The sequence below is a fragment of the Mastacembelus armatus genome, chromosome 9 (genome assembly GCF_900324485.2).
Source record: "Mastacembelus armatus chromosome 9, fMasArm1.2, whole genome shotgun sequence".
Taxonomy (NCBI): domain Eukaryota; kingdom Metazoa; phylum Chordata; class Actinopteri; order Synbranchiformes; family Mastacembelidae; genus Mastacembelus; species Mastacembelus armatus.
The window spans coordinates 1,177,548-1,197,084 of NC_046641.1; the positions used below are offsets into that span (position 1 = coordinate 1,177,548).

The following is a 19,537-nucleotide window of genomic DNA, read 5'->3' on the forward strand; positions in this document are numbered from 1 at the left end:
CACACAGCAAAAGAAATGGACTTACCTCAGCTGTGATATCGGAAGAAACAGATGCAATTTTATTTTTGTATATTTTTGATAGGTAAAAGATGCTCAAAATGCCATAAATCTAAAGTGATCCTGTGTAAATACTGAAAAGAGTAAAGCAGATGGATTATATTTAATTGTCCTGTATGTCTATGTGTTGACTAGTGGGGAGTGATGAATGGACATTTATGATGAGGGTGTCTTTGTCATGTTGCAAACTCAAGCATTTTCATTAAGCTGATTAATTATACTTCCAAGGTTAAAGAACTGCTCAACAATTTTAACATTCTGCATGACCTGATAACACCATTTGAACTAAGCTCAAAGTTTAATTCAACTATAAAATTAGATTCAGCTTTTTTGTCACATCAAATGTTTTTACATTCCCCTATAAGTAAACAGCCCCTATTTTTTCACATTGTTGAATGCAGGAGGTGAATAAAACAGAATGTTACGGAAATCACTGAAATGACAGCCAATTGTCTGCTATAACTGAACCCTATCAATCAGCACTTTGATGTGTGAGTTTGCACATATCAAACACATATTTGTGACCACACAAATTTGGAAATAATTGTCCAAATCTTCTGGACTCCAGGAGCATCATTTTAAAAAACTATGCTGTGTGAGTATGTAGAAGCAAACTACATGTGAAGATTATGTCAAACACACAGCTTGCATTGACAGCAGGGGACAGATGTCATAAACCCACCTTTGTCCCATGATCACATCTAGTGTTTTTCGTTATCTGTCTGTGCTTTGTGATGCAGTTATTACAATTGTTATCTTAAAAATACAAAATGATATTTGAATCTGATCTGGAATGTGCTCATGCCAAACACATACTCAGCCAGGCTATAACCAGATCAGCTCTGTGAGTGGACAAAAAAGCTCTTGTCTTAGCCAAGTTTTATTTAAACCTGGCTGACTTGTTAAAAGTGGCTCACAGATGAATTTTGAAATAGCACTTCAAGCTAGAGTTAGATTTAAAATGTTGGATTTGGGGACCCTAGTGAACCTCATGAATCATGATCATGGTTATTGATCAGATTTCATTGAAATTCATCAAATAGAGATATTTCAGTGTGGATCATGGTGTTGGAAAGGCTGACAAGCCAGCCCCTACACTATGCTGCTAGCATGATGTAAAATGAGTGAGGGGTACATATGAGCTAATAGAATTTCTGAAAAGAATGAATTGCTGTTGGTGTTGTCAGGTGTACAAAACATAATTGCAACCACTAACAAGTATAGTACAAATAGTAGTGGTGCAGCCAGCACCAACAGATGTAATGAGGCTAAATGAGCTGTTTGTCAACAGATTCTCAGAGCCAAGGATGAGAAAATGGTAGAAGAAAACAGATAATGGAAATTTGCTCCTGGCCTGCTTGAAGGTGAAATATGGGAGGAGGATAAGACCAAGTCAAACATCAGCAACCTGTGCAGCAGTTTTGAACTTCACACACTCATGCTCATGTCACACATCAGATTAGATTGTATTAGAGCTATGCTTCTCACAGGTTGGTGGGAACACAATTACTGAATGTGTTCCATAACTCCATCCATCCATCCATTATCTAAAAAAAATAAGTAAATAAAATTCGAATTAGTATTCAAAATGAACTCAAAAGTAAACAAGGAAACAAGGAAAACGCCGCTGCAGATAATGACATTTGACAATTCACTGGTATTTGGTGTTCCTTCTCCAATTTCTTCCATCCAAATGTAAATTCCACTGTGAATGACATTTTTTTGTTTAGTGTTATGTCTTTCATCAGCCTACAGATTCCTTCTGTGGGGTTACAGGTCAGGGTTGCCTAAAGAGTAGCATCCTCTGACAGTCAGCATGGAGCACTTTTAACTCATTTGACCTGTGCAGCCTTTCCCTCATGACCAATCCTGATACAGCAGCTGTCCGTAATTAGTCTCTGGCGCCCCCCAGTGCCAGCTGGCGCGAATTGAATTTGGATCAGGTGGGAGGTCAGCTGATTCCACCATAAACAGGAAGGGAAGTCAGTTTAGTCAACTTCTCATGTAAAGCATCTAGCTCGTTTGTGCATTTGTTTTATTAAAGTAGAAACAACGAGTCAAACATGTTCGGCGGGGACGATGAAGACGGAGATTTCTTGTATCCGACAGGAGGGTGAGTTTGTTTTTAGCCTCCTAGCTAGTGTCCTTAGCCTGCCAGCTACCTAGCTTACCATTTAGCCAGCGTTAGGCAAGTTTCACCATGAAACACTTTTTCATAAAACGTTTTAAGAGCATTTGTTGTGTCTAAAAGTCTTTTTATCGCCAAAATACCAAGCGACGTGCCCATTATACTGACCCTAGGTGTTCCTGCAGTTAACCCTCACTACCCCGGACATATTTGATATTAAAAGGAGAAGAGTCTACTTTACGATTGTTATTAAAGGACCATATAAAACCTAGAGGCTACAAATCATTTCGGCTTAAGGACAAATAAAGTTACATCAGATGCAGTTCATTTCTCCCACTGCTGGTCTGATGAGCTGTCACATGCTGTCGTATCTCCACCGATTATTTTGCTGCTTGCTCGTTTTAATGACTCACGCTTCCCATAACCTCTGCTGTGTTTAAGACAAACATGGAGTTTGATTTCACATGTAGTGCAGAGACTGACTTACAGTAGAAGCTCTTAAAGGTCACTGAACAAACTCCCTGTTATCAAAATGCAGAGCAAAGATGATCAGAAAATAGAAAGAACCATTTGATGGTTCTGTAATTTGACATTTTTTATCACGGAACTTAGAATGACCTTGATGTTTGCAAATAAAATCACGTGTTTTGTTCTGGGAATCCAAAACTATGACCATTTATTACAAGACAGCTCATGTACTATTAATATACTCTGCCTCACAATTATGTGGCATTCAGCCACAGCTTTGCCACATTCTTAGACTGACATGTGAGTTGTGCTTCTGGTCAGTGCATGGCCACTGTGTGATAGCGGCACTGTGTTTGAGCTGGTGGGGAATAAGCAGCCAGAGTAGGGCCTGGGCTGGAGGGCGGAGTGCTGAGTGCTGTGTGCCTAATTCCTCTCACATGCTGCTTGTTAGAGATGTAAGGCAAAGACTTCTCTCACAGCCTGTCTCTGCCTGGTGGAGACCCAGCAGTAACTCAGAGCTCCCCCAGTTTCATCTTTGGCTGGGCTGTTGAAGGGCAGTGTGGCTGCGTCGGTGGAAAATAAGAAGTAGCCCAGGAAAGAGGCAGAAGAATTTTTCTCACACATGCAAACAGACTTCTCTTCCTCGTCCCTGTTCCTTACTGTCGGGGATAATGGCCTCAAGGCTTTTAATATGTCCCTTCTGGGAGATGCCAGTGATTACCAGTGGAAAGAGTTCCAGGGGTCAGTAAGAGGCAGCTGTGTAGTTTTACAAGGCTTGTATTGTTTTGAAACTACAGAAACTTTTCAGATATGGTGGTCTGGCCTTGCAAGCATTATCCTATCTGTTGGTAATAATGATAATGGAGCCTATGATTGAGGTAGTACTTGTGATTATATTGCAGTGTGTAATAACGTTTTCAGCACTGCAGTTATGGTTGATTAATAAACAGTCAGAAAAATATTCACCAATATTTTGGATGAGTGATTTTTCAGGCTAAAACGGCTCACTGGTTAATTTTGAAATATGAGAATTTGCTGTTTCTCTCTGTTTTATATCAGGGTAAATGACATTGAAACAGGCAGGAAAGTTAATTTTTGCTTTTGGAATAAATTAAAAAAAAAACATGGTATACTTGCTAGTTTTTTTGGAGCTTCAAATGCTGCATGCTGCTTCACATACATCAGATAATTGATCAAATTCCCCTCAAGCTTCTTTTATCAAGTGATGTGTCAGAGTCTTATAACTGAGGCCAGGACATTTTTAATTCTAAGAATTGAACCATGGAGTGGAACAATGGTCAGCTCATCAACAACGGTCAGCTAAGCTCATCTAGATTGTTACATTTGCTCTAAACATGTGATCCACTTATCTATATAAGTGGATCACACATTTAGAGCAAATATAACAATCTTGATGAGCTTCACATTCCTTCTTCTTGCAGGGCCAAGTTGGCCTCACTGTTTGGACTGGACCATGAGAGCAGTCAGGGGAATGAGTCATTCCAGTACACAGCACCCAAACAGCCCAGAAAGAGCACCAACCCAGGTAAAACCATCGCAACAGAGAAAAAAAATGAATTAAGACTTTTTTTTTAAGATGTGGAGGCTGAACTGTATATGTCTTTTGTTGTTTACTGCACCAGCCACCACCCAGAAATCGACTCCACCACTTGGAGCTCCTGCAGTGTTATTCGCCACAGCAGTCCAAGCCTTCAGATAGTGAGGACCACATTATTATTGATTCTTTGAATATTTATTCAGATATTTCCTGTGTTATCTAAAAACCAAACTTTCTAGGTTGGAAGTATTCACTTCTCATTAAGAAAATGTCTTACAAATTTTAAAAATATAAGTCATTCACCCAATTAATTATAATTATATAATTATATATAATAATTAAATTACGGTCAAATAAGAAGCCTTTCTGCCATTTTTTTCTCATGCAGTATTAATGGACAGTATGTGAAGCAAGGAAAGCTGGGAACAGCAGTACTGGGTAACCACACAACAAAAGAGGTTGGTCACTTGTTTGAGATTATTGGTTTGACTTTTGATTTCTATGAATATTTGACCTTTTTTTTTTTTTTTTTGGCAGTACAAGCTGCTTCTGTACTTAAGCCAACAGAAACAAGTGACTGCTGCCAAGATTCATGTGGGCTTTGTTTTCACAGTGAGTAGAGGCATAAAGGATATTGAATACATCAATACAGTATGTGTTCTGATCACATGTTCTGTCTCTGCTGCAGGTCCAGCCAAACAATTACTGCACTTTTTATGATAACCAGAGGCAGAACTGGTCTCTGATGTTTGAATCGGAGAAAGCTTTATCAAACTTTTGCAAAGAGGTGAGGGACACGGGGAGACCTACGACTAAGATAGTGATTACTGTTTAACTGACGGAGTGATTGACTAAGCAAACAAGCTGTTTTTGTTGAAAGCGCAAGGTCCACAAGTATCACAACTGAACTTCAAAGCCTCTTTGTCAGTTTGATTCAATTGCATGAGCTGTGCTGTTTATCAGACAATGACTTATTTTCTTTTGTGTACATCAGGTATGTTTGGCAAAAGCTAACAGTGCAGCGTCTTTAGATGCTGTGGTGGCTCAGGATCTGAGTCTTGGGGAGGGCCAGGGGGTGGAGAATGGAGACTCTCTGGAGGTGGTGTACACAGGCTGGCTCCTACAGAACCATACCATTGGCCAGGTCACAGGCTTCTGCTGTTTTTTCATTAAATATCATAATTTAATCTACAGTTCTTGTGCACTTTTTAGACATCTTTGAATCTTAAATATTGTTTCAGATGTTTGACTCCAACCAGAACAAAGACAAGTTGCTACGACTGAAAATTGGAGCTGGAAAAGTGATCAAAGTGAGTCAGAAATGAGATATAGAATAAGTAAATCCACAAAGATTCAATCCCCACACAAACACTTTTTTCATACAATCATGAAATCTGCTGGTATACTATATTGTGAAAATGTCATCAGAGCCTACGTGATAACTGTGAGTGCTCTTTTTAAAAAACACATAATGTAATTAGCAGAAAGGAAATCCACAAGAACAGCAAGAGAAAAGACAAAATGGAGAGCAAAAAAAAAGAAAATGAAAAAATAAGATATAGATTTTTTCAAATATGAGGTTGCATTTTATTTTAGGGAGAATAAGTGAATTTATGTGTAAAATTTAGCACATGTTCTCATGAACATTTTGCACCATGTTTTAGTGTTTTTCAGTAATACTGAAGTTTGGACAGATGGTACTTCGTCTTACAATATAAAAAATATACTGTATGTAATTGAAAGTAAAGGAAGTCTGGTTACAGAAGCAATCACGTGTGGCCTGTCTATATGGCTAAATTGAATAAAGGTAAATGTATGAGCATTCTCATTTTTAAATGGTACACTGTCCCAGATGGGTTGTATCTGGTGCATTTGTTCTTCTAATATTTAAAAATAGTGTAACACTTGGTTTTGAAATGAACCGACAGTGAAATCTGTGACTGCATCATGGTAATCATGACATTATTATGATGTTATCTCATTATTGCACTTCCTGACCTTCTCTGTGTGAGCAGGGCTGGGAGGAGGGGATGCTTGGAATGAAAAAGGCAGGCAGTCGGCTTATTGTCATCCCACCCCACCTAGCTTATGGATCCAAAGAAATCCCCAACCGCATTCCAGCTAACAGCACTCTTATTTTTGAAGCAGAGCTTCGACGGGTAATATCCACAGACCAATTTTTACTCTTTTAATGTATCATTTCTAAAGTACATGATTGATTAACCTAATGTCACACAAATACTTTATGTCTACTGTACAGTTAAGCCTGAAATGATTCATACCCCGGTCAATTTTAAGGGGTTTTTGATTTTTGTAATTTATACAGTAGCTCTCCATCCAAAAAATGGGATAGGCAGATAATATAGGAAAGGTCTACAGCACACACCATTTAATTTTGAATCACTACACAAACCAACTGTTGAGTAGCTTGTTAAACGTCAGTCATTTTGGAATCCACGCAGCAGCTGTCATGCCAAAGACCAAAGAGCACAGTGAGGACTTGCGAGCAAGGATTATTGATGCCCAAAAGGAAGGAAAAGGATACAAAAATATTGCCAAGCAATTTAAACTGCCAGTTTCAAACGTGCAAAGCATTGTCAAGAAATATAAAACATTTAACACTGTGAAACCTCTCCATGGACGGGGTCAGAAGGCAACAGTGTCAACTCGGCTTGCCAGAAAGATTCAGCGACAAGTCCTGATCAATCCAATTACTACAAAGGCTCTGCTGGCAGAACTGAACTCAACTGCTGTGAATATATCAAGGCAAACACTCCGGCGGACATTACATCAAGGTGACCTCCATGGACGTCGACTAAGAAAGACTCCTCTCCTTCAACCAAGGCATGTGAAAGTTCAAGAATTTCAAAAAATTCAAGAAAAGGGTAGCTGCAAGGAGGCCTTCCAACCTGAGGGATCTTGAAGTTTTGCCAAGGACGAGTGGTTAAAACGTCCTATAGGAACTTTTGTAATAAACTTGTGAGCAAGTACAGGAATCGTTTGGAGGCTGTTATTACAAATAGAGGCTTTGCAATTGATTACTGAAACAGGGTATGAATATTTCTGAACACAATGATTTTTTTGTGTTTGTGTTGTTAAAAATGTTTAAGTTTTAATTAAAAGATAAATTGTATATGGCTGAAGCTACTTTATAATTTAGAAAAATCAAAAAGTCCTTTAAATTGACAGGGGTATGAATAATTTTGGGCTTAACTGTAACCCCTCACATGACCTTTTGGCTCCTACCTTCTTCTAATGTCAGAGTAGTCTGAAGCTTTTTCTGCTTATTTTGTGCCTTAGGTGAAGTTTTCAAAGGACACTGGCTCTGATCGGGCCAGTCCTAGCTTCAGAGACTCTGCAGCTCCCTCTCCTGCTCCTTCCCCAGCCCCAAGTGTGGAGAATTTGGCCCCAGATCCTGCAGTCCAGGTGATCACCTCAGGCCCAGGAAGACCAGGGTGAGATTTCAGGCTCAGGGACTAGTTAACACCAATGTCCTCAGCTCTTTTGTCACTTAAATTAATTTGTCTGCACCCTTTTTTTTTTTTTTTTTTTTTTTTGCAGGGACCCACCACTTCGTGCAAAGTCAAACTCTCTCAGTGAACAGCTGGCAGTGAGCATCATCACTGTTTTTTATTACTAATAATGTGGTTCATCATTAGTTGAGTGCAGCTGGGTTGTATGTCAATTTCTGTTCAAACTTTAGAATCCAGATGCCACTAAAGCCAAGCTGATCTCTCGCATGGCAAAGATGGGCCAGCCCATGTTGCCCTTTCTGACAGGAGTGGCCAGCCAGCCTGAATCCAGTGACTCTGAGCTTGAGGTGGGAAACTTGGGAAGGAGGTCTTCTCCCTCTAGGTGTTAAAAGTGAAGGCAGATGATTGGGAGTTATTAGTCCACTATGCTATAAAACTATTGCTTCTCAAAGACTATTAAAATACATCTGTGAGCAAAGCTACTTAACTGAGGCACATGTTCCTTCACTACAATGAACACACACCGTAATTTATTTCACTCAACCCATATACACTGCCCTCCTGCCAGAAATACTCAAAAGTAACGAAAATGTACGTTAATCTGCCACTGGAAATAGGTTCTAATAGGTCTCATGCTTTTTGTGAACTGTTTTAGTTTTATATTCTCCAGTGACAGTGGTAGTTTTTCATACTTACAATGGAGATATGTTTTTTTTAAAATCTGTGTCATTGAAAACATAATACAAAATTGCTGGAGTACCTTATGTCACATCTGGTGTCATTACTGAGTTGCTGCTACTGTGTTTATCTCCAGGACACCAGTGGCAGCAGAGCAAAGGATCAACCTATAGCTCCATCTCCAGTACAGACTTCGACTGTTACGCCAGTTTCATCACACGGTTACCTCCTTCCACCTCTTCATTTTAATTAGGATACCCTTTCTTATGATGATGTTTAGTGTGCTTTACATTTCTTGGTAAATTTGCTAGATTTAATGTGTTAAATTCTATTGTCCTTCCTGCAGCATATGCTCATCCTCACACCCCTTCATGTTCTGCCTTACTTCCTGCTATGACTACTGTTGCCCCACAGCCTGGACTGCCAGGCAGCAACCATACCTTTCAGGTGAGTTTTAACCAGAATGTTTGCAAACGTATGGTCAGTAAGTATATAATAAAACATCTCTTTATGTCAGTGCAATATGTTGCTTTATAGCCTTACTCCTGCTCACAGAGCTCTGTGGCTTCATCTCAGCTGCAGCCTGTTGGCCAGGTCTACCCTACACAAACTGTATCTTACATGGGTAAGAGCAATTCAATTCACTTCCAAAGAAAAGCCATTATGTTATTTTTTTCTGTGGAACTCCTGACACTTGTATAAGACAGCAGTCATACTTTGAAGTTTAGGCTTAATTTTACCATTTGATGGTGCAATTTTTTCAGCAGCAGCAACCTGCTCTGTAAGAGATTTTGTGTTTGATTCAAGTGGTGAAACTGTTAGAACTCACAAAGCTTATAGTTTTGTATTGTCGTTTCCTCCAGGCTCCAGTGATGTGACTTCCTTCCTGATGACTGAGGCCCGACAGCACAACACAGAGATCCGGTTAGCTGTTGGAAAAGTAGCAGATAAAGTGGATCAATTGGCCTCAAAGGTATTAATTCCATGTACAAGAATCTGCACATTAGGCATCTTTAAAAGAAAGGAGCTTCACCTGATTCCTGGCTACTTTAACAGGTAGATGACCTTCAAAGGCAAGGAAGCCTGCCTATGGGTGTGTCCAGTATGTCAATGGAAACCTCCATGATTGTGCACAACATCCAAAGAATTGTCCAGGTACACACCTGAATAGTGTGGAGCCTTGTGTTATGGGAGGCTCTCTTACTTGTGCTTTTCCCTGAACTATTTTCATAACAAATATTGATTCTCTTATTACATCTTTGAATGCACTGGGAATTAATCCCTGTTTGTTTTTAGGAAAATGAATGTTTAAAAAAGGAAGTCTTTGAGAAAAGCTCTCGAATTGAGGAACAGAATCGTAAGATTGGGGAGCTCATCAATCAGAGTCAGAGGTGAGTCAGAAAATATGAAATAGTCCCAAGGAAGGTTTTCAGTCTAAATGGATTTGAGGTGGACATAATGTGGGTTTGCTGTGGTTTTCCAGGTATATGGAGCAGAGTAACCTGCTGCTCGAACAGAGGAATGACTCCCTCAAGTCATCCAGTGAGCAGAACCAGGCCAGGCTACTGCAGGCTGAGCAGGACAAGGTGGGAGTTTGTCTTTAGAGGTGAATAAGGGAACAAATAAGGCTTCAGATTGATTGTGCATTCATACTGTAACAAGCATGCTATGTACTTTCTTGCCACCATGACAGAGAGCACTAGTAAGAAAATTCTAGTTTTAGTAGTTGTGATGGAACCAAATTATCACATACACCTTTAAACGATGGAATATAGTTTTCACATGTCGTGGATAAACATGTATCCCACTAGTCCAAAGGAGAACCCCACTGATATATTGAAGCCATGAAATAAAAGCCAGTTTAAAAAAAGTTATCTGTATTAGCGTATATGTGTCATAATATATGAACAGACTGTGTCTCTGAAAATATTGATGCCATCAATATGTTTGAAGGAGCTTTAAAACAGTGTGAAATCATTGAATAATTTGGCCACCAGAGGGCACAGATTAAAATTTTTAACTGTAATGATTTTGTAAATTTAAATGATCTAGATCTTTAATAACTAAACTTAAGGAATGTTGGTTAAAAATGTTAAATTTGCACATATTGATGACAGTGTCATTATATTATATTTCTTTGTTTAAAATAAATATATGAATTAATTGGATTGAAGTACAAAGGTAAGTGGGGATTTTTACACATGCTTTACATATTTACATACTAGTAAAATTTACCAGCTCTCTAATACATAATCTGATAATGAATTTTTCAAATAAGACTGACTAAGGGTTCTACTTCTACTAGTTATTAATATAAATACAGCACTGAAAAGGCCATTGGATTATCAGAAAATGGTTTGTTACAGATCTAAAAACAGGGCTGAATTCCATAGCTCATATAATGTAAAGTAGAAGTTTCTTTTTCACAGTTTTCACAGGACAGTGTCAAAATGATATGCTTTGTTTTATATTATAGATAAAGAATAAATGTGGATTAGTAATGAGTACCTGCATCCATCTATTCTGTGCAATTTGAATTTCATGTTAAAATTTCCACGCTTTACCACTGTCACTGAAGATTGTGTCAGTATTAATAATTACTATCTGCACAAATGTTCTGTTACAAATGTGATGCTAGTACTAAGTGCCAACTGTTCTCTGCCTGGTTATGTGCACTGCTGTGCTGCTCTGAGGAGAATCTTTGTAGCATTTACTCCTCTCTCTTCTCAGCATGCACTGCTTCAGGACCTGGGCTCTAGCCAGGTGAGCCTGTTTTCACTGTGTACTGCTACCAGACCTGGGTCAAATAGTAGGTGCAAAAATGTACTAAGTGAAATGGCTCCAAAAGATTATTTTTAAATCTACAGCTTAACTAAGTCCATTTTGCACAAACAAACCAAACCTGGCTGCTCATCCAGTCTAAAACCATTTGCAGTGTTGTCCATTTAGAGGAAGCACAACATAAATCCCTGTCTCAGAAAAATGACAATATCACCAAAAAAAGTTACAGTACACTTTCTGTACCATTAAATTTAGACACAATCTGCAATGATTTTAAATTCCCTTTGGATATACTCCTGGGACTTGAGACTCTAGGTTGACCTGTCATGCAGACAGTGAAGAATTTTATTATAACTGCTATTTTATCCAGATCTAACCTCTGCCATGGCAATCATCGTTTTTATATCATACTTCACTGACATTTGAACTAACTTTTCTCCCTTTGCTTTCCCTTTGTCAGTTGTCAGTCCCTCATAGTTTCTTCCCACAGGGTCATGCTGCTGACTCCACTAGCACCATTAGCCACTCATCTAGGATACCACTGTGCTGTTGTGACTTTACACCTCCTCTCATTCATCTCTCTATCCTACTGCGTCACTTACCAGGTTCGTCTGACAGAGGACCTGGCTTCCTCCACAGCCCGATTGTCTCAGTTGCAGCTAGAAGTTTCAGCTCACCAGCAGAAAGCTGCGGAGCTGCAGAGTAAACTGAACTCAGTGGTGCAGGAAAATGAGAGCCACTACCAGCGTATCACCACCCTGGAAACCCAGCTGGAAGGTTTGTGTCAATGTAGTTTTTATTGTTTTTTAAAATTGCAAAAACTATATTTTGTAGCTAGAATAACAAATCTCAAAACCTGTTTTGCCACTAATTTCAGATAACTGTGGTGAGTGTATACTCGTGGTGATAGTGCCACTTCTGAATTTATCCTAGTTTATGCGATATTGAAACATGACGATATTTTTCCTTGAGATGAAAAGCTGTTTCATTACATCAGTACATAACAGCCCTGCATCAGTCAAGCATTTCAGCTGAAATGTTATTTAGAGATGTGTGCTAAACATGCAGTCTCAAGAAGCTTTTGCATGCGACACTTCTGTTCGTGTCTTATAGAGATGCGTGTTCACTTGCAGATTGGTACTTTGTACTAAGTATTTCATGTAAGTATTTTGCACAGAGTGGAGCCTGCAGGGCAGGCCTGCAGAACTGAAATATAAAAGCCCTTGCAAAACACTAGAAAACAAATGAAAAAAATATTGTATGTTCAGTAGGATCGATAAAACAAATAATATATTAATACATCCATATTGTTTTGATTATTTTTTTCATTTATAGAAAAGTATTAAGCTATTAGGTCATTGTGTGTTGATAATTAATGTTCTGAGATTATTGGAATATTATCATTTAGAATAAAAATAAATTGTGCTTTCCTTTCACATCAAACATATTTGGACAATTTGGACAGTTCTAAAAGACCTGTTAATACCTGTAGGGATCCTAAATTAGCATAGAAGGTGCTGATTCTTCTGTCATTTAGTGCATATGGTACTTCATATTCAGAAGGTAAAACTGAAGCAACATTATTACACAATAGTTAAAACATTTCAAAATGCACCTGCATTGTTTTGTATTGTGTCTTTAAGTGGAATAAAATACTTTTTCCAGTCATACATTTCATCATTAAAGATTTCTTACAAATAGGGTTAAACTATCGTTTCATCTTGTGGACCCAATATTGTGCTAAGTTTATCATTACAACTTAACTAGTTTATTTTTCTTGACTTTTGCTTTTCTCATAGTGTACACAATCACACATATCAATGCTTCATACACACACAAAACTTGGTATCCTGACTTGTAATTGCTTAAACAGTCATATGTTGGTGTTTTTTATTTTTTTGGCGGGCTTTCCTTGTTCCTTTTCTCCTTGGTTTGTCATATTCCGTGTCCTATTGTCATCCTTTCACTTTATCACTATATTTCATGCATAAAATATCAAAAAAAATCTATATATGTGCATGTATGTGTTTCAGAGCTAAAGGAGGCAGCAGACAGGGCCCAGGCCCAGTACCGCTCCGAGAAGCAAAGACGCAAAGAGATGGAGCAGAGGGTCAACAACATGGAGGAGGAACTGCAGGACCTGAAGACCGATAAAGAGGGCCTAGAACGAGTGAGTTCAGTTTTTGTCTCTCTGTCAGGCAAAGGTTTTTGAGATGTAAAATAATGTAAATTCTGACAAATGCTTGGTTCATCTTCCTTTAAGACACTTTTGGAAAGAAAGAAGAAGTGGCAGGCTGAGCATCAGCATAGGGATGAGGAGGTTGAGGAGCTCCGCAAGAGCAGCCAGCAGGAGCTGGACAGTCTCCGAGCTCAACTTCGTAGGGCCAGGACCAACACTGACAATACTGCATCTGAACAGGTTGCATCCATTTAAAGGGCTGTTTAGCAACAAATATAATGTAGAAACATTAATTATCTTCTATTGTTTAAATATCTCACAAATAGTACTTACTCTGAACTCTGCTTCATCTCAAGTGGCTACATCATTAGGATTGCTTTACATTGGACCACTAATGTCACATACCCTCTGTGTTTTGCAGTTGTCTCAGCTGCAGGCAGAGCTGGAGGAGGAGTGGAAGGGGAAGTGTGAGCAGATGTTGGCCTGTGCTAAAAAGCAGAGCAGTCGAGAGCTTGCTGAACTAACAGAACAGAGAGATGCACTGCAGGACAAGCTAGCACAGCTACAGGAAAAGGTAGAAAAGCTAGTCATGAAAAAACACACAAGCAAGGCCATGCAATTTAATAAGGTTTGTCCGTTGGCTTGAATTTAATAATCTCATGTTACATGTTTTGCATAATGGGAGAAATAGGATCTATTCTTTTTAGAATTTCACCTACACTAAGGACTATAAGTTATATCTAGACCAATGCTGAATCAGTTTTGCTCTTATTTTTACAAGCTGTCTGTTAAATCAGTAACCTTATGAAGTTGGATGAATGATGTCTTTTTCTTTTCATGTTGAATAAGGTCATAGGTCAGGGCTGTAATATAAACCAGACAGAGCAGCATGCACCTGTTATTTTATCCTCATTAAATCATCTTTAATAAATAGAATTACTCATTAACATTTATTAATGACCACCGGTAACATCAAAAACACTGAACACAAATGCAAATACACAAACATTTCACTGACATTATTGTAAGTACACTTAAACTGTTAATACACTAAATATCCAACTCTTTTACTACAATAATAACTAACTAGCTAACTAGCTAGCTAGTTATCTAAATCTTTTTGTTGTCACTACTGTTTTTGTTTAACACATTAAACTAGTAGGCATTAGAAATATTCAGTTCTTAAAGGAGAGAAGAAACTGGACATTTTTCTCTCTTTTCTTTTTGTAATGTACACTTTATAACATTTAATCTGAAATGCACTGGTTTAGGCAGCTTTTGTCTTTCTTTTGGTTAGCAGGAACCAGTTTGTTTAACTTTGAGTCATCGTAATTGGCATCAAGAAGAAGTTGGTTACATAGTGTGATCTAAGTGCAAATAAATGATGTGTGCTTGTTATTTTTGGCCATTCTACCACTCTGAAGCAGTTGAGAGATTCTGAAGAACGTGGACAGACAGGAAAAAGTAAGATGGATGACTAGTCATGAATCAGCCTTTAGTTATAATTAGATTAAATGGTCCTCGTTGACAGGAAATGCACTTGTCAGGGATGTCACTTTGCATGAAGTTAGTAAGACATCAGGTTTTTTTATATATATATATATATATATATATATAAAACTGCTATTCCTTCTTTTTTAGGAAACTAGCTGTTTGTTTGTTTTTTATGTATCTGATTACAGTACACATCCTTGGAGCCGCAAGGAGTAGCTGTAAGGGAGACGCTGAAAAGGAGAGTTGCTGAACTGGAGAAGAAACTTGCACAGCAGGAGAGTTCAGGAGACACTGCAGCAGAGGTGAGCAGTCATCGAACAAATGAAACGGTGAAATGACAATGCTGTACAGTTATTCTCTCCAGTTTTCATCATTTATGAGACAACTATAGGTGTTTGTCACTGTTAAAGTCACAGAATCTATATAGGGAGTTAGATTTTCATGAATCTAGCGATTTAGCACAAATCGCAGTCAACTCTTCCCCAACTATGGTGTCAGAGATGTGTCAGGTTGGCACAGTAGATTTCTGGTCAGCTGCTCGTCAGGCACCTGGGGACACACTTGGAAATAGGGTTGGAGCGGAAGAAAACACATTAGCATACATCATGATGGCGTTATTAGTTGAGATGAAAAAATATAATTGATTTATGATTTAGTCAGCAATTTTCATATCCAGCATATGTGTTGATTTGCAGAAAAAACTCTGCAGTAATTAATCAGAACGATAGGCATGATATGCAAATTTAAGGTTTCTGTGGTTAGTTTAAAAAGCCTGGTGCTGGTTGCACAAAATATAATCAGCACATCTGACATTTGTAATTGCATATAATCCCTGTTAAACTGCAAATGTAAAATTTTTAACCTTAGTTGACAGATTAATTACCTCGGGAGCACCAGATCCTTTTTTTTTTTTCAGAAGATTCTCTGAAACCCAGTGTAATTAAATGTAGACAATTGTTTATTCACAAATGATCAATTCAATAATCAATCGTTATTGAAGGGCCAGTTTGAATCCTACAAACTATCATTTTCACAACAAAAGAAGCAAAGAGAGCAGAGCTGAATTTGTGTAAATTTATCACTGCAGACATGAGCTAACAAACATTTTAACTACTGATGTAATATAACGATAGGTAAGGTGGTTGATGAGCCTGAGCAGTCAGTGATTGATGGTGGTTTGATATGTCTGAATAGTAAGGTTCTAGTAAGGTCAGTTGAAGTAACCTTTAAGGAATCTGTGAGTTGAGCTATGGATCACAGAATTATTTCACAGCAGGGGCACATGGTGCAGCAGACGTGACCCAGACAAAAGGATATCAGCGGGTGGGAGAGGAGAGAAGATAATCCGTACCTGTTAGACGATAGTCTGATGTTGGCAGTACCCCATTGACTTCATGGCTGGTCTTGTAGGTGTGCCAGAATTCAAAAAGGAAATTAAGTAGGAATTAAAAATAAGAAAAACTTCAGCACAGGAAGAAACTGAACTAAGAAAAGCTTGTTCAAGATGAGCTTTTGAAGAAAACGAAAAGACAGCGATACGTAAGAGAATAGAGGAGATTTGGAACGTTCCCCTTGCAGAGAGAAGTGCATGGCTTTTATGCATACCAGCGGCCGCAGTGGGGTGCATTGTGATGAAAAGGCATGGGCGTATTTTAGGGAAAATTCCATAGGGTTGGAATTATGCCTCAAGATGTAACTTCTGAATTAAATAAAACAAAACTTGGTAACATGCTTCCACTCCAAACTTGGTAAACATTTATAAGAATGAACATTTTTGATCGTTTTCATTGAGAAGTTATACATTAGATGTTTAGTGACAAAGAACATGTAGACCAATAGCCAAAATGTGGGCAAAAACATTTAGGTTGTTTTACGGACAAGGATGAGAGTTAGTGTGAGTGGAGTGTAGTATTGTTAGTGAAAGGATATTCTTCCTGAAGATGGGCTTAGGTTAGTAATGTAGATTATACTCAGTTCAGCCCTGAGTGATCAAGGTATTTGTCCTTACTATCCCTCATTACATTCTCTCCTCTCTGTATGTCAGTGTCATTCTCAACAATTTTCTTCCCTCTCAAACAGGCCTATGTACCACCTAATTACGTTATTTTTTTATTTTTTAAATTTAGTAGGGACAGACACTTGAACATAGAATAATCATTAATACAGCTCTCATGTTGCTTGTCCTAGTTTACAGTTGAGGTATAACTTTTCCTGAATTTGATGAATTTGTCTCTATTGTTATTCATGTAATAGACTGGTGATCTGTCCAGGGCGTACCCTGCCTCTTGCGAAAAAGCTTAGTTTTTGAGTAATAAAAGTGAGGACATATGTGTGTATGTGCAGGTGAAGCGTGTAATGAATGGAGTGTTTCATTCTCTGCGAGGGGAGTTTGACCTCAGTGAATCTTACAGTGGCCAGGCTGTGCTGGGGGTCATTGTCACTACTATTAAGGTATGTGGTTTTGCTTAGAAATGCCTAAGCAGCCTTAATATGGTAATTTAAGCAAAGTAAATATATGCAATTAATGAAATGTCTAAATGGTACAAGGCGTGTGTGTGTGTGTACGTGTACTGTATTTTATGTTATGTTATGTCATGTTTTTGTCATATGGATTTTTCTTCCCCAGAATGTAACTCTGCAGCTGCTCAGTGGAACAGACAGATCTTCACTGAGACCAAGTGAGAAGGAGAAGGAGGTAGAGGAAGAGGAAGAAGGAGAAAGTGGTGATGAGAAACAAAGGGTGGAGAAATCTCTTGAGAGTGTACATGTGAATGGAGAGAGAGAAGTCAAAGAGAAAGAAACAAAGGAACATGTGGCTAAATTGGAGACTCACCAAGTGAGTGAGAACGAGCAGAATTGGGAAGCAGCAGCAGCAGAGGAGAAAAGAATAACTGTGTCAGACACAGTGACACAGAGCCAGGCAGAGTCATTACAGGCCACTGATCTCCATCCAGTTTCAGTGACTGAACTGAAACCGCAGGAGACAACATCAGCAGAGTCTGAAGTGCAGCAGGAGCCAGGAGAACACTCTACTCATGAAACCTCTTCAGAGCAAAACGACACCAATAAGTCTGAATATTCAGATGATGGACCTGATGTGAACTCATTGTCTGAGGATGGACGGGAAACTGTGTCGGAAAGAAATGCTATAGTCAGTACGCAGAAGGATAAGGAGAGTGTGGATGAAGGAGAGCATGTAGAAGAAATGATTGCAGATTCTTGGAAATCTGTTGGACCCCCAGCCAACCCACCACCCCCTCCAGATCCACTGCAGAACAGCTTGGGAGAAGACAAAAGGTGAATCGCAGGATGAATGGTGGAACTGATACATTAATGCCAGTCTACCACAGAATTCTTGGTAAACTATGATGGCTGTTGGTAAACTGTGATACATTTTCAGCCTGAATAAATTGCCCTTATCTGATTTTAGTAATTTTGTTAGCTGCAGTTTTGAAAGCTGCTATAATATTTTTATTAACCAGATTTCAGTTAACTTGCTTACAGTTGTGTAACATATGTGTACCTGCCCCGCCCCATCAGTATTGATGCATGCATGTATTCCTACAAATTAACTGCCTGTCTCAACTTCTGTTTCTTGCTTGCTTTATCCCCATTTTCCTTTTCTTTTTCTTTGTCTATTTGTGCATCACTAACCACTCCCACCCACCTAACTCTTTTTCTGCTATTCTCCCAGTCTGTTTGGGGGAATTGGTGAGGAAAATGGAGCAGAACCATTTTTCCAAATCACAACTCCTGCCAAACCCCCCACATCACCCAGTGAGGAGGAGGAGGAAGATGACATGGTAAGGAAAGATCTGTAGAGTTCATCAAAACTCTCAGATTTCAGCAAATACCTTAACCCCTGATCCCCCCCCCCATTTGTGAGTCTATCAGCATTTTTGCACAGAATTCATGTTTTAATCTCTCTTTTATGTTCAGAGCTTGAAAGGCTGTCCACCTCCTGCCCCTCTGTTTGGGGATAATGAAGATGATGATGACCTGGACTGGCTGAATTGAGACAGAACCAGAATAATACAACTCTGCGTATGACATTTTGACTCTAGAAACAGGGGCAAGGTGATTCATCAGCTGTCTTTGACCAGAGGTGCAGTGAAGATTAACTTGTGTGGACAGAGCACTCAGACAGCCTGGTTCTGCATCTCTGTTGTCCAGCTGATTAACAGCTGCTGTACAAAGCCTTTGATTACCTCTGAGTATGGTTGATGTAACAAGCCTGTAATTCACAGACAATTAAAACAAATAGGTTTATTGATTATAGGATATAGCTGTTGGTAATGCAATTTAATACCAAATTTTTACTTGGTACTGTAGCAGATTACTTTGTTAAATCACCATTAATACTGTTGTCAGTGCTTTCAGACTGTACCATTACTTGCTTAAGGACTAGATCTTTTACATAATTTTGCTAACCTAAAACTCATTCCAGGAAATAAATGACATGGAAATGTGACTTTTTCTCTTCTCTTGTTGTTGTTGAGTTAGCATTTAGTCTTACATTACAGGTGCTTCAGAAAGTATTTAGATGCTTCACCTTTTGTAGTAAAATTATCCATTATCTATACCCGCTTATTCCTAACCAGGGTCACAGGGATCTGCTGGAGCCTATCTTTGGGTGAAAGGCAGGGGTACACCCTGGACAGGTCCCCAGTCCATCACAGGGCCACATAGAGACAAACAACCTCACACACTCACACTCACTC

At 38.8% G+C, this 19,537-nt stretch overlaps 1 protein-coding gene across 2 annotated transcripts; it reads left to right on the forward strand.

Moving 5' to 3' along the window:
• Positions 1-1,996: 1,996 nt before the first annotated feature.
• fkbp15b (FKBP prolyl isomerase family member 15b) lies at positions 1,997-19,292 on the forward strand. Of its 2 annotated transcripts, none has more exons than XM_026321891.1 (28): positions 1,997-2,170; positions 4,096-4,199; positions 4,297-4,372; positions 4,600-4,669; positions 4,749-4,823; positions 4,900-4,998; positions 5,206-5,355; positions 5,453-5,521; positions 6,227-6,370; positions 7,512-7,666; positions 7,773-7,821; positions 7,915-8,031; positions 8,499-8,583; positions 8,709-8,809; positions 8,900-8,987; positions 9,226-9,335; positions 9,419-9,517; positions 9,659-9,753; positions 9,846-9,948; positions 11,749-11,920; positions 13,177-13,313; positions 13,407-13,562; positions 13,744-13,896; positions 15,005-15,118; positions 17,160-17,267; positions 17,443-18,113; positions 18,511-18,619; positions 18,756-19,292. In XM_026321891.1, exons 1-28 carry the CDS (start codon positions 2,121-2,123, stop codon positions 18,831-18,833), a joined length of 3,537 nt encoding a protein of 1,178 aa, XP_026177676.1. In that variant the 5' UTR covers positions 1,997-2,120; the 3' UTR covers positions 18,834-19,292. The 2 variants fall into 2 exon arrangements, with proteins under 2 accessions (XP_026177676.1, XP_026177677.1); XM_026321892.2 differs by having other exon boundaries at positions 1,998-2,170; positions 8,918-8,987.
• Positions 19,293-19,537: the final 245 nt, after the last annotated feature.

Bases quoted from the DNA above. Each gene is read 5' to 3' on its own strand.
- fkbp15b (XM_026321891.1), top strand. From the start codon at position 2,121: ATGTTCGGCGGGGACGATGAAGACGGAGATTTCTTGTATCCGACAGGA. The intron at 9,518-9,658 runs GTACACACCTGA...GTTTGTTTTTAG, and splicing joins ACATCCAAAGAATTGTCCAG to GAAAATGAATGTTTAAAAAA. The intron at 13,897-15,004 runs GTAGAAAAGCTA...ATCTGATTACAG, and splicing joins TAGCACAGCTACAGGAAAAG to TACACATCCTTGGAGCCGCA.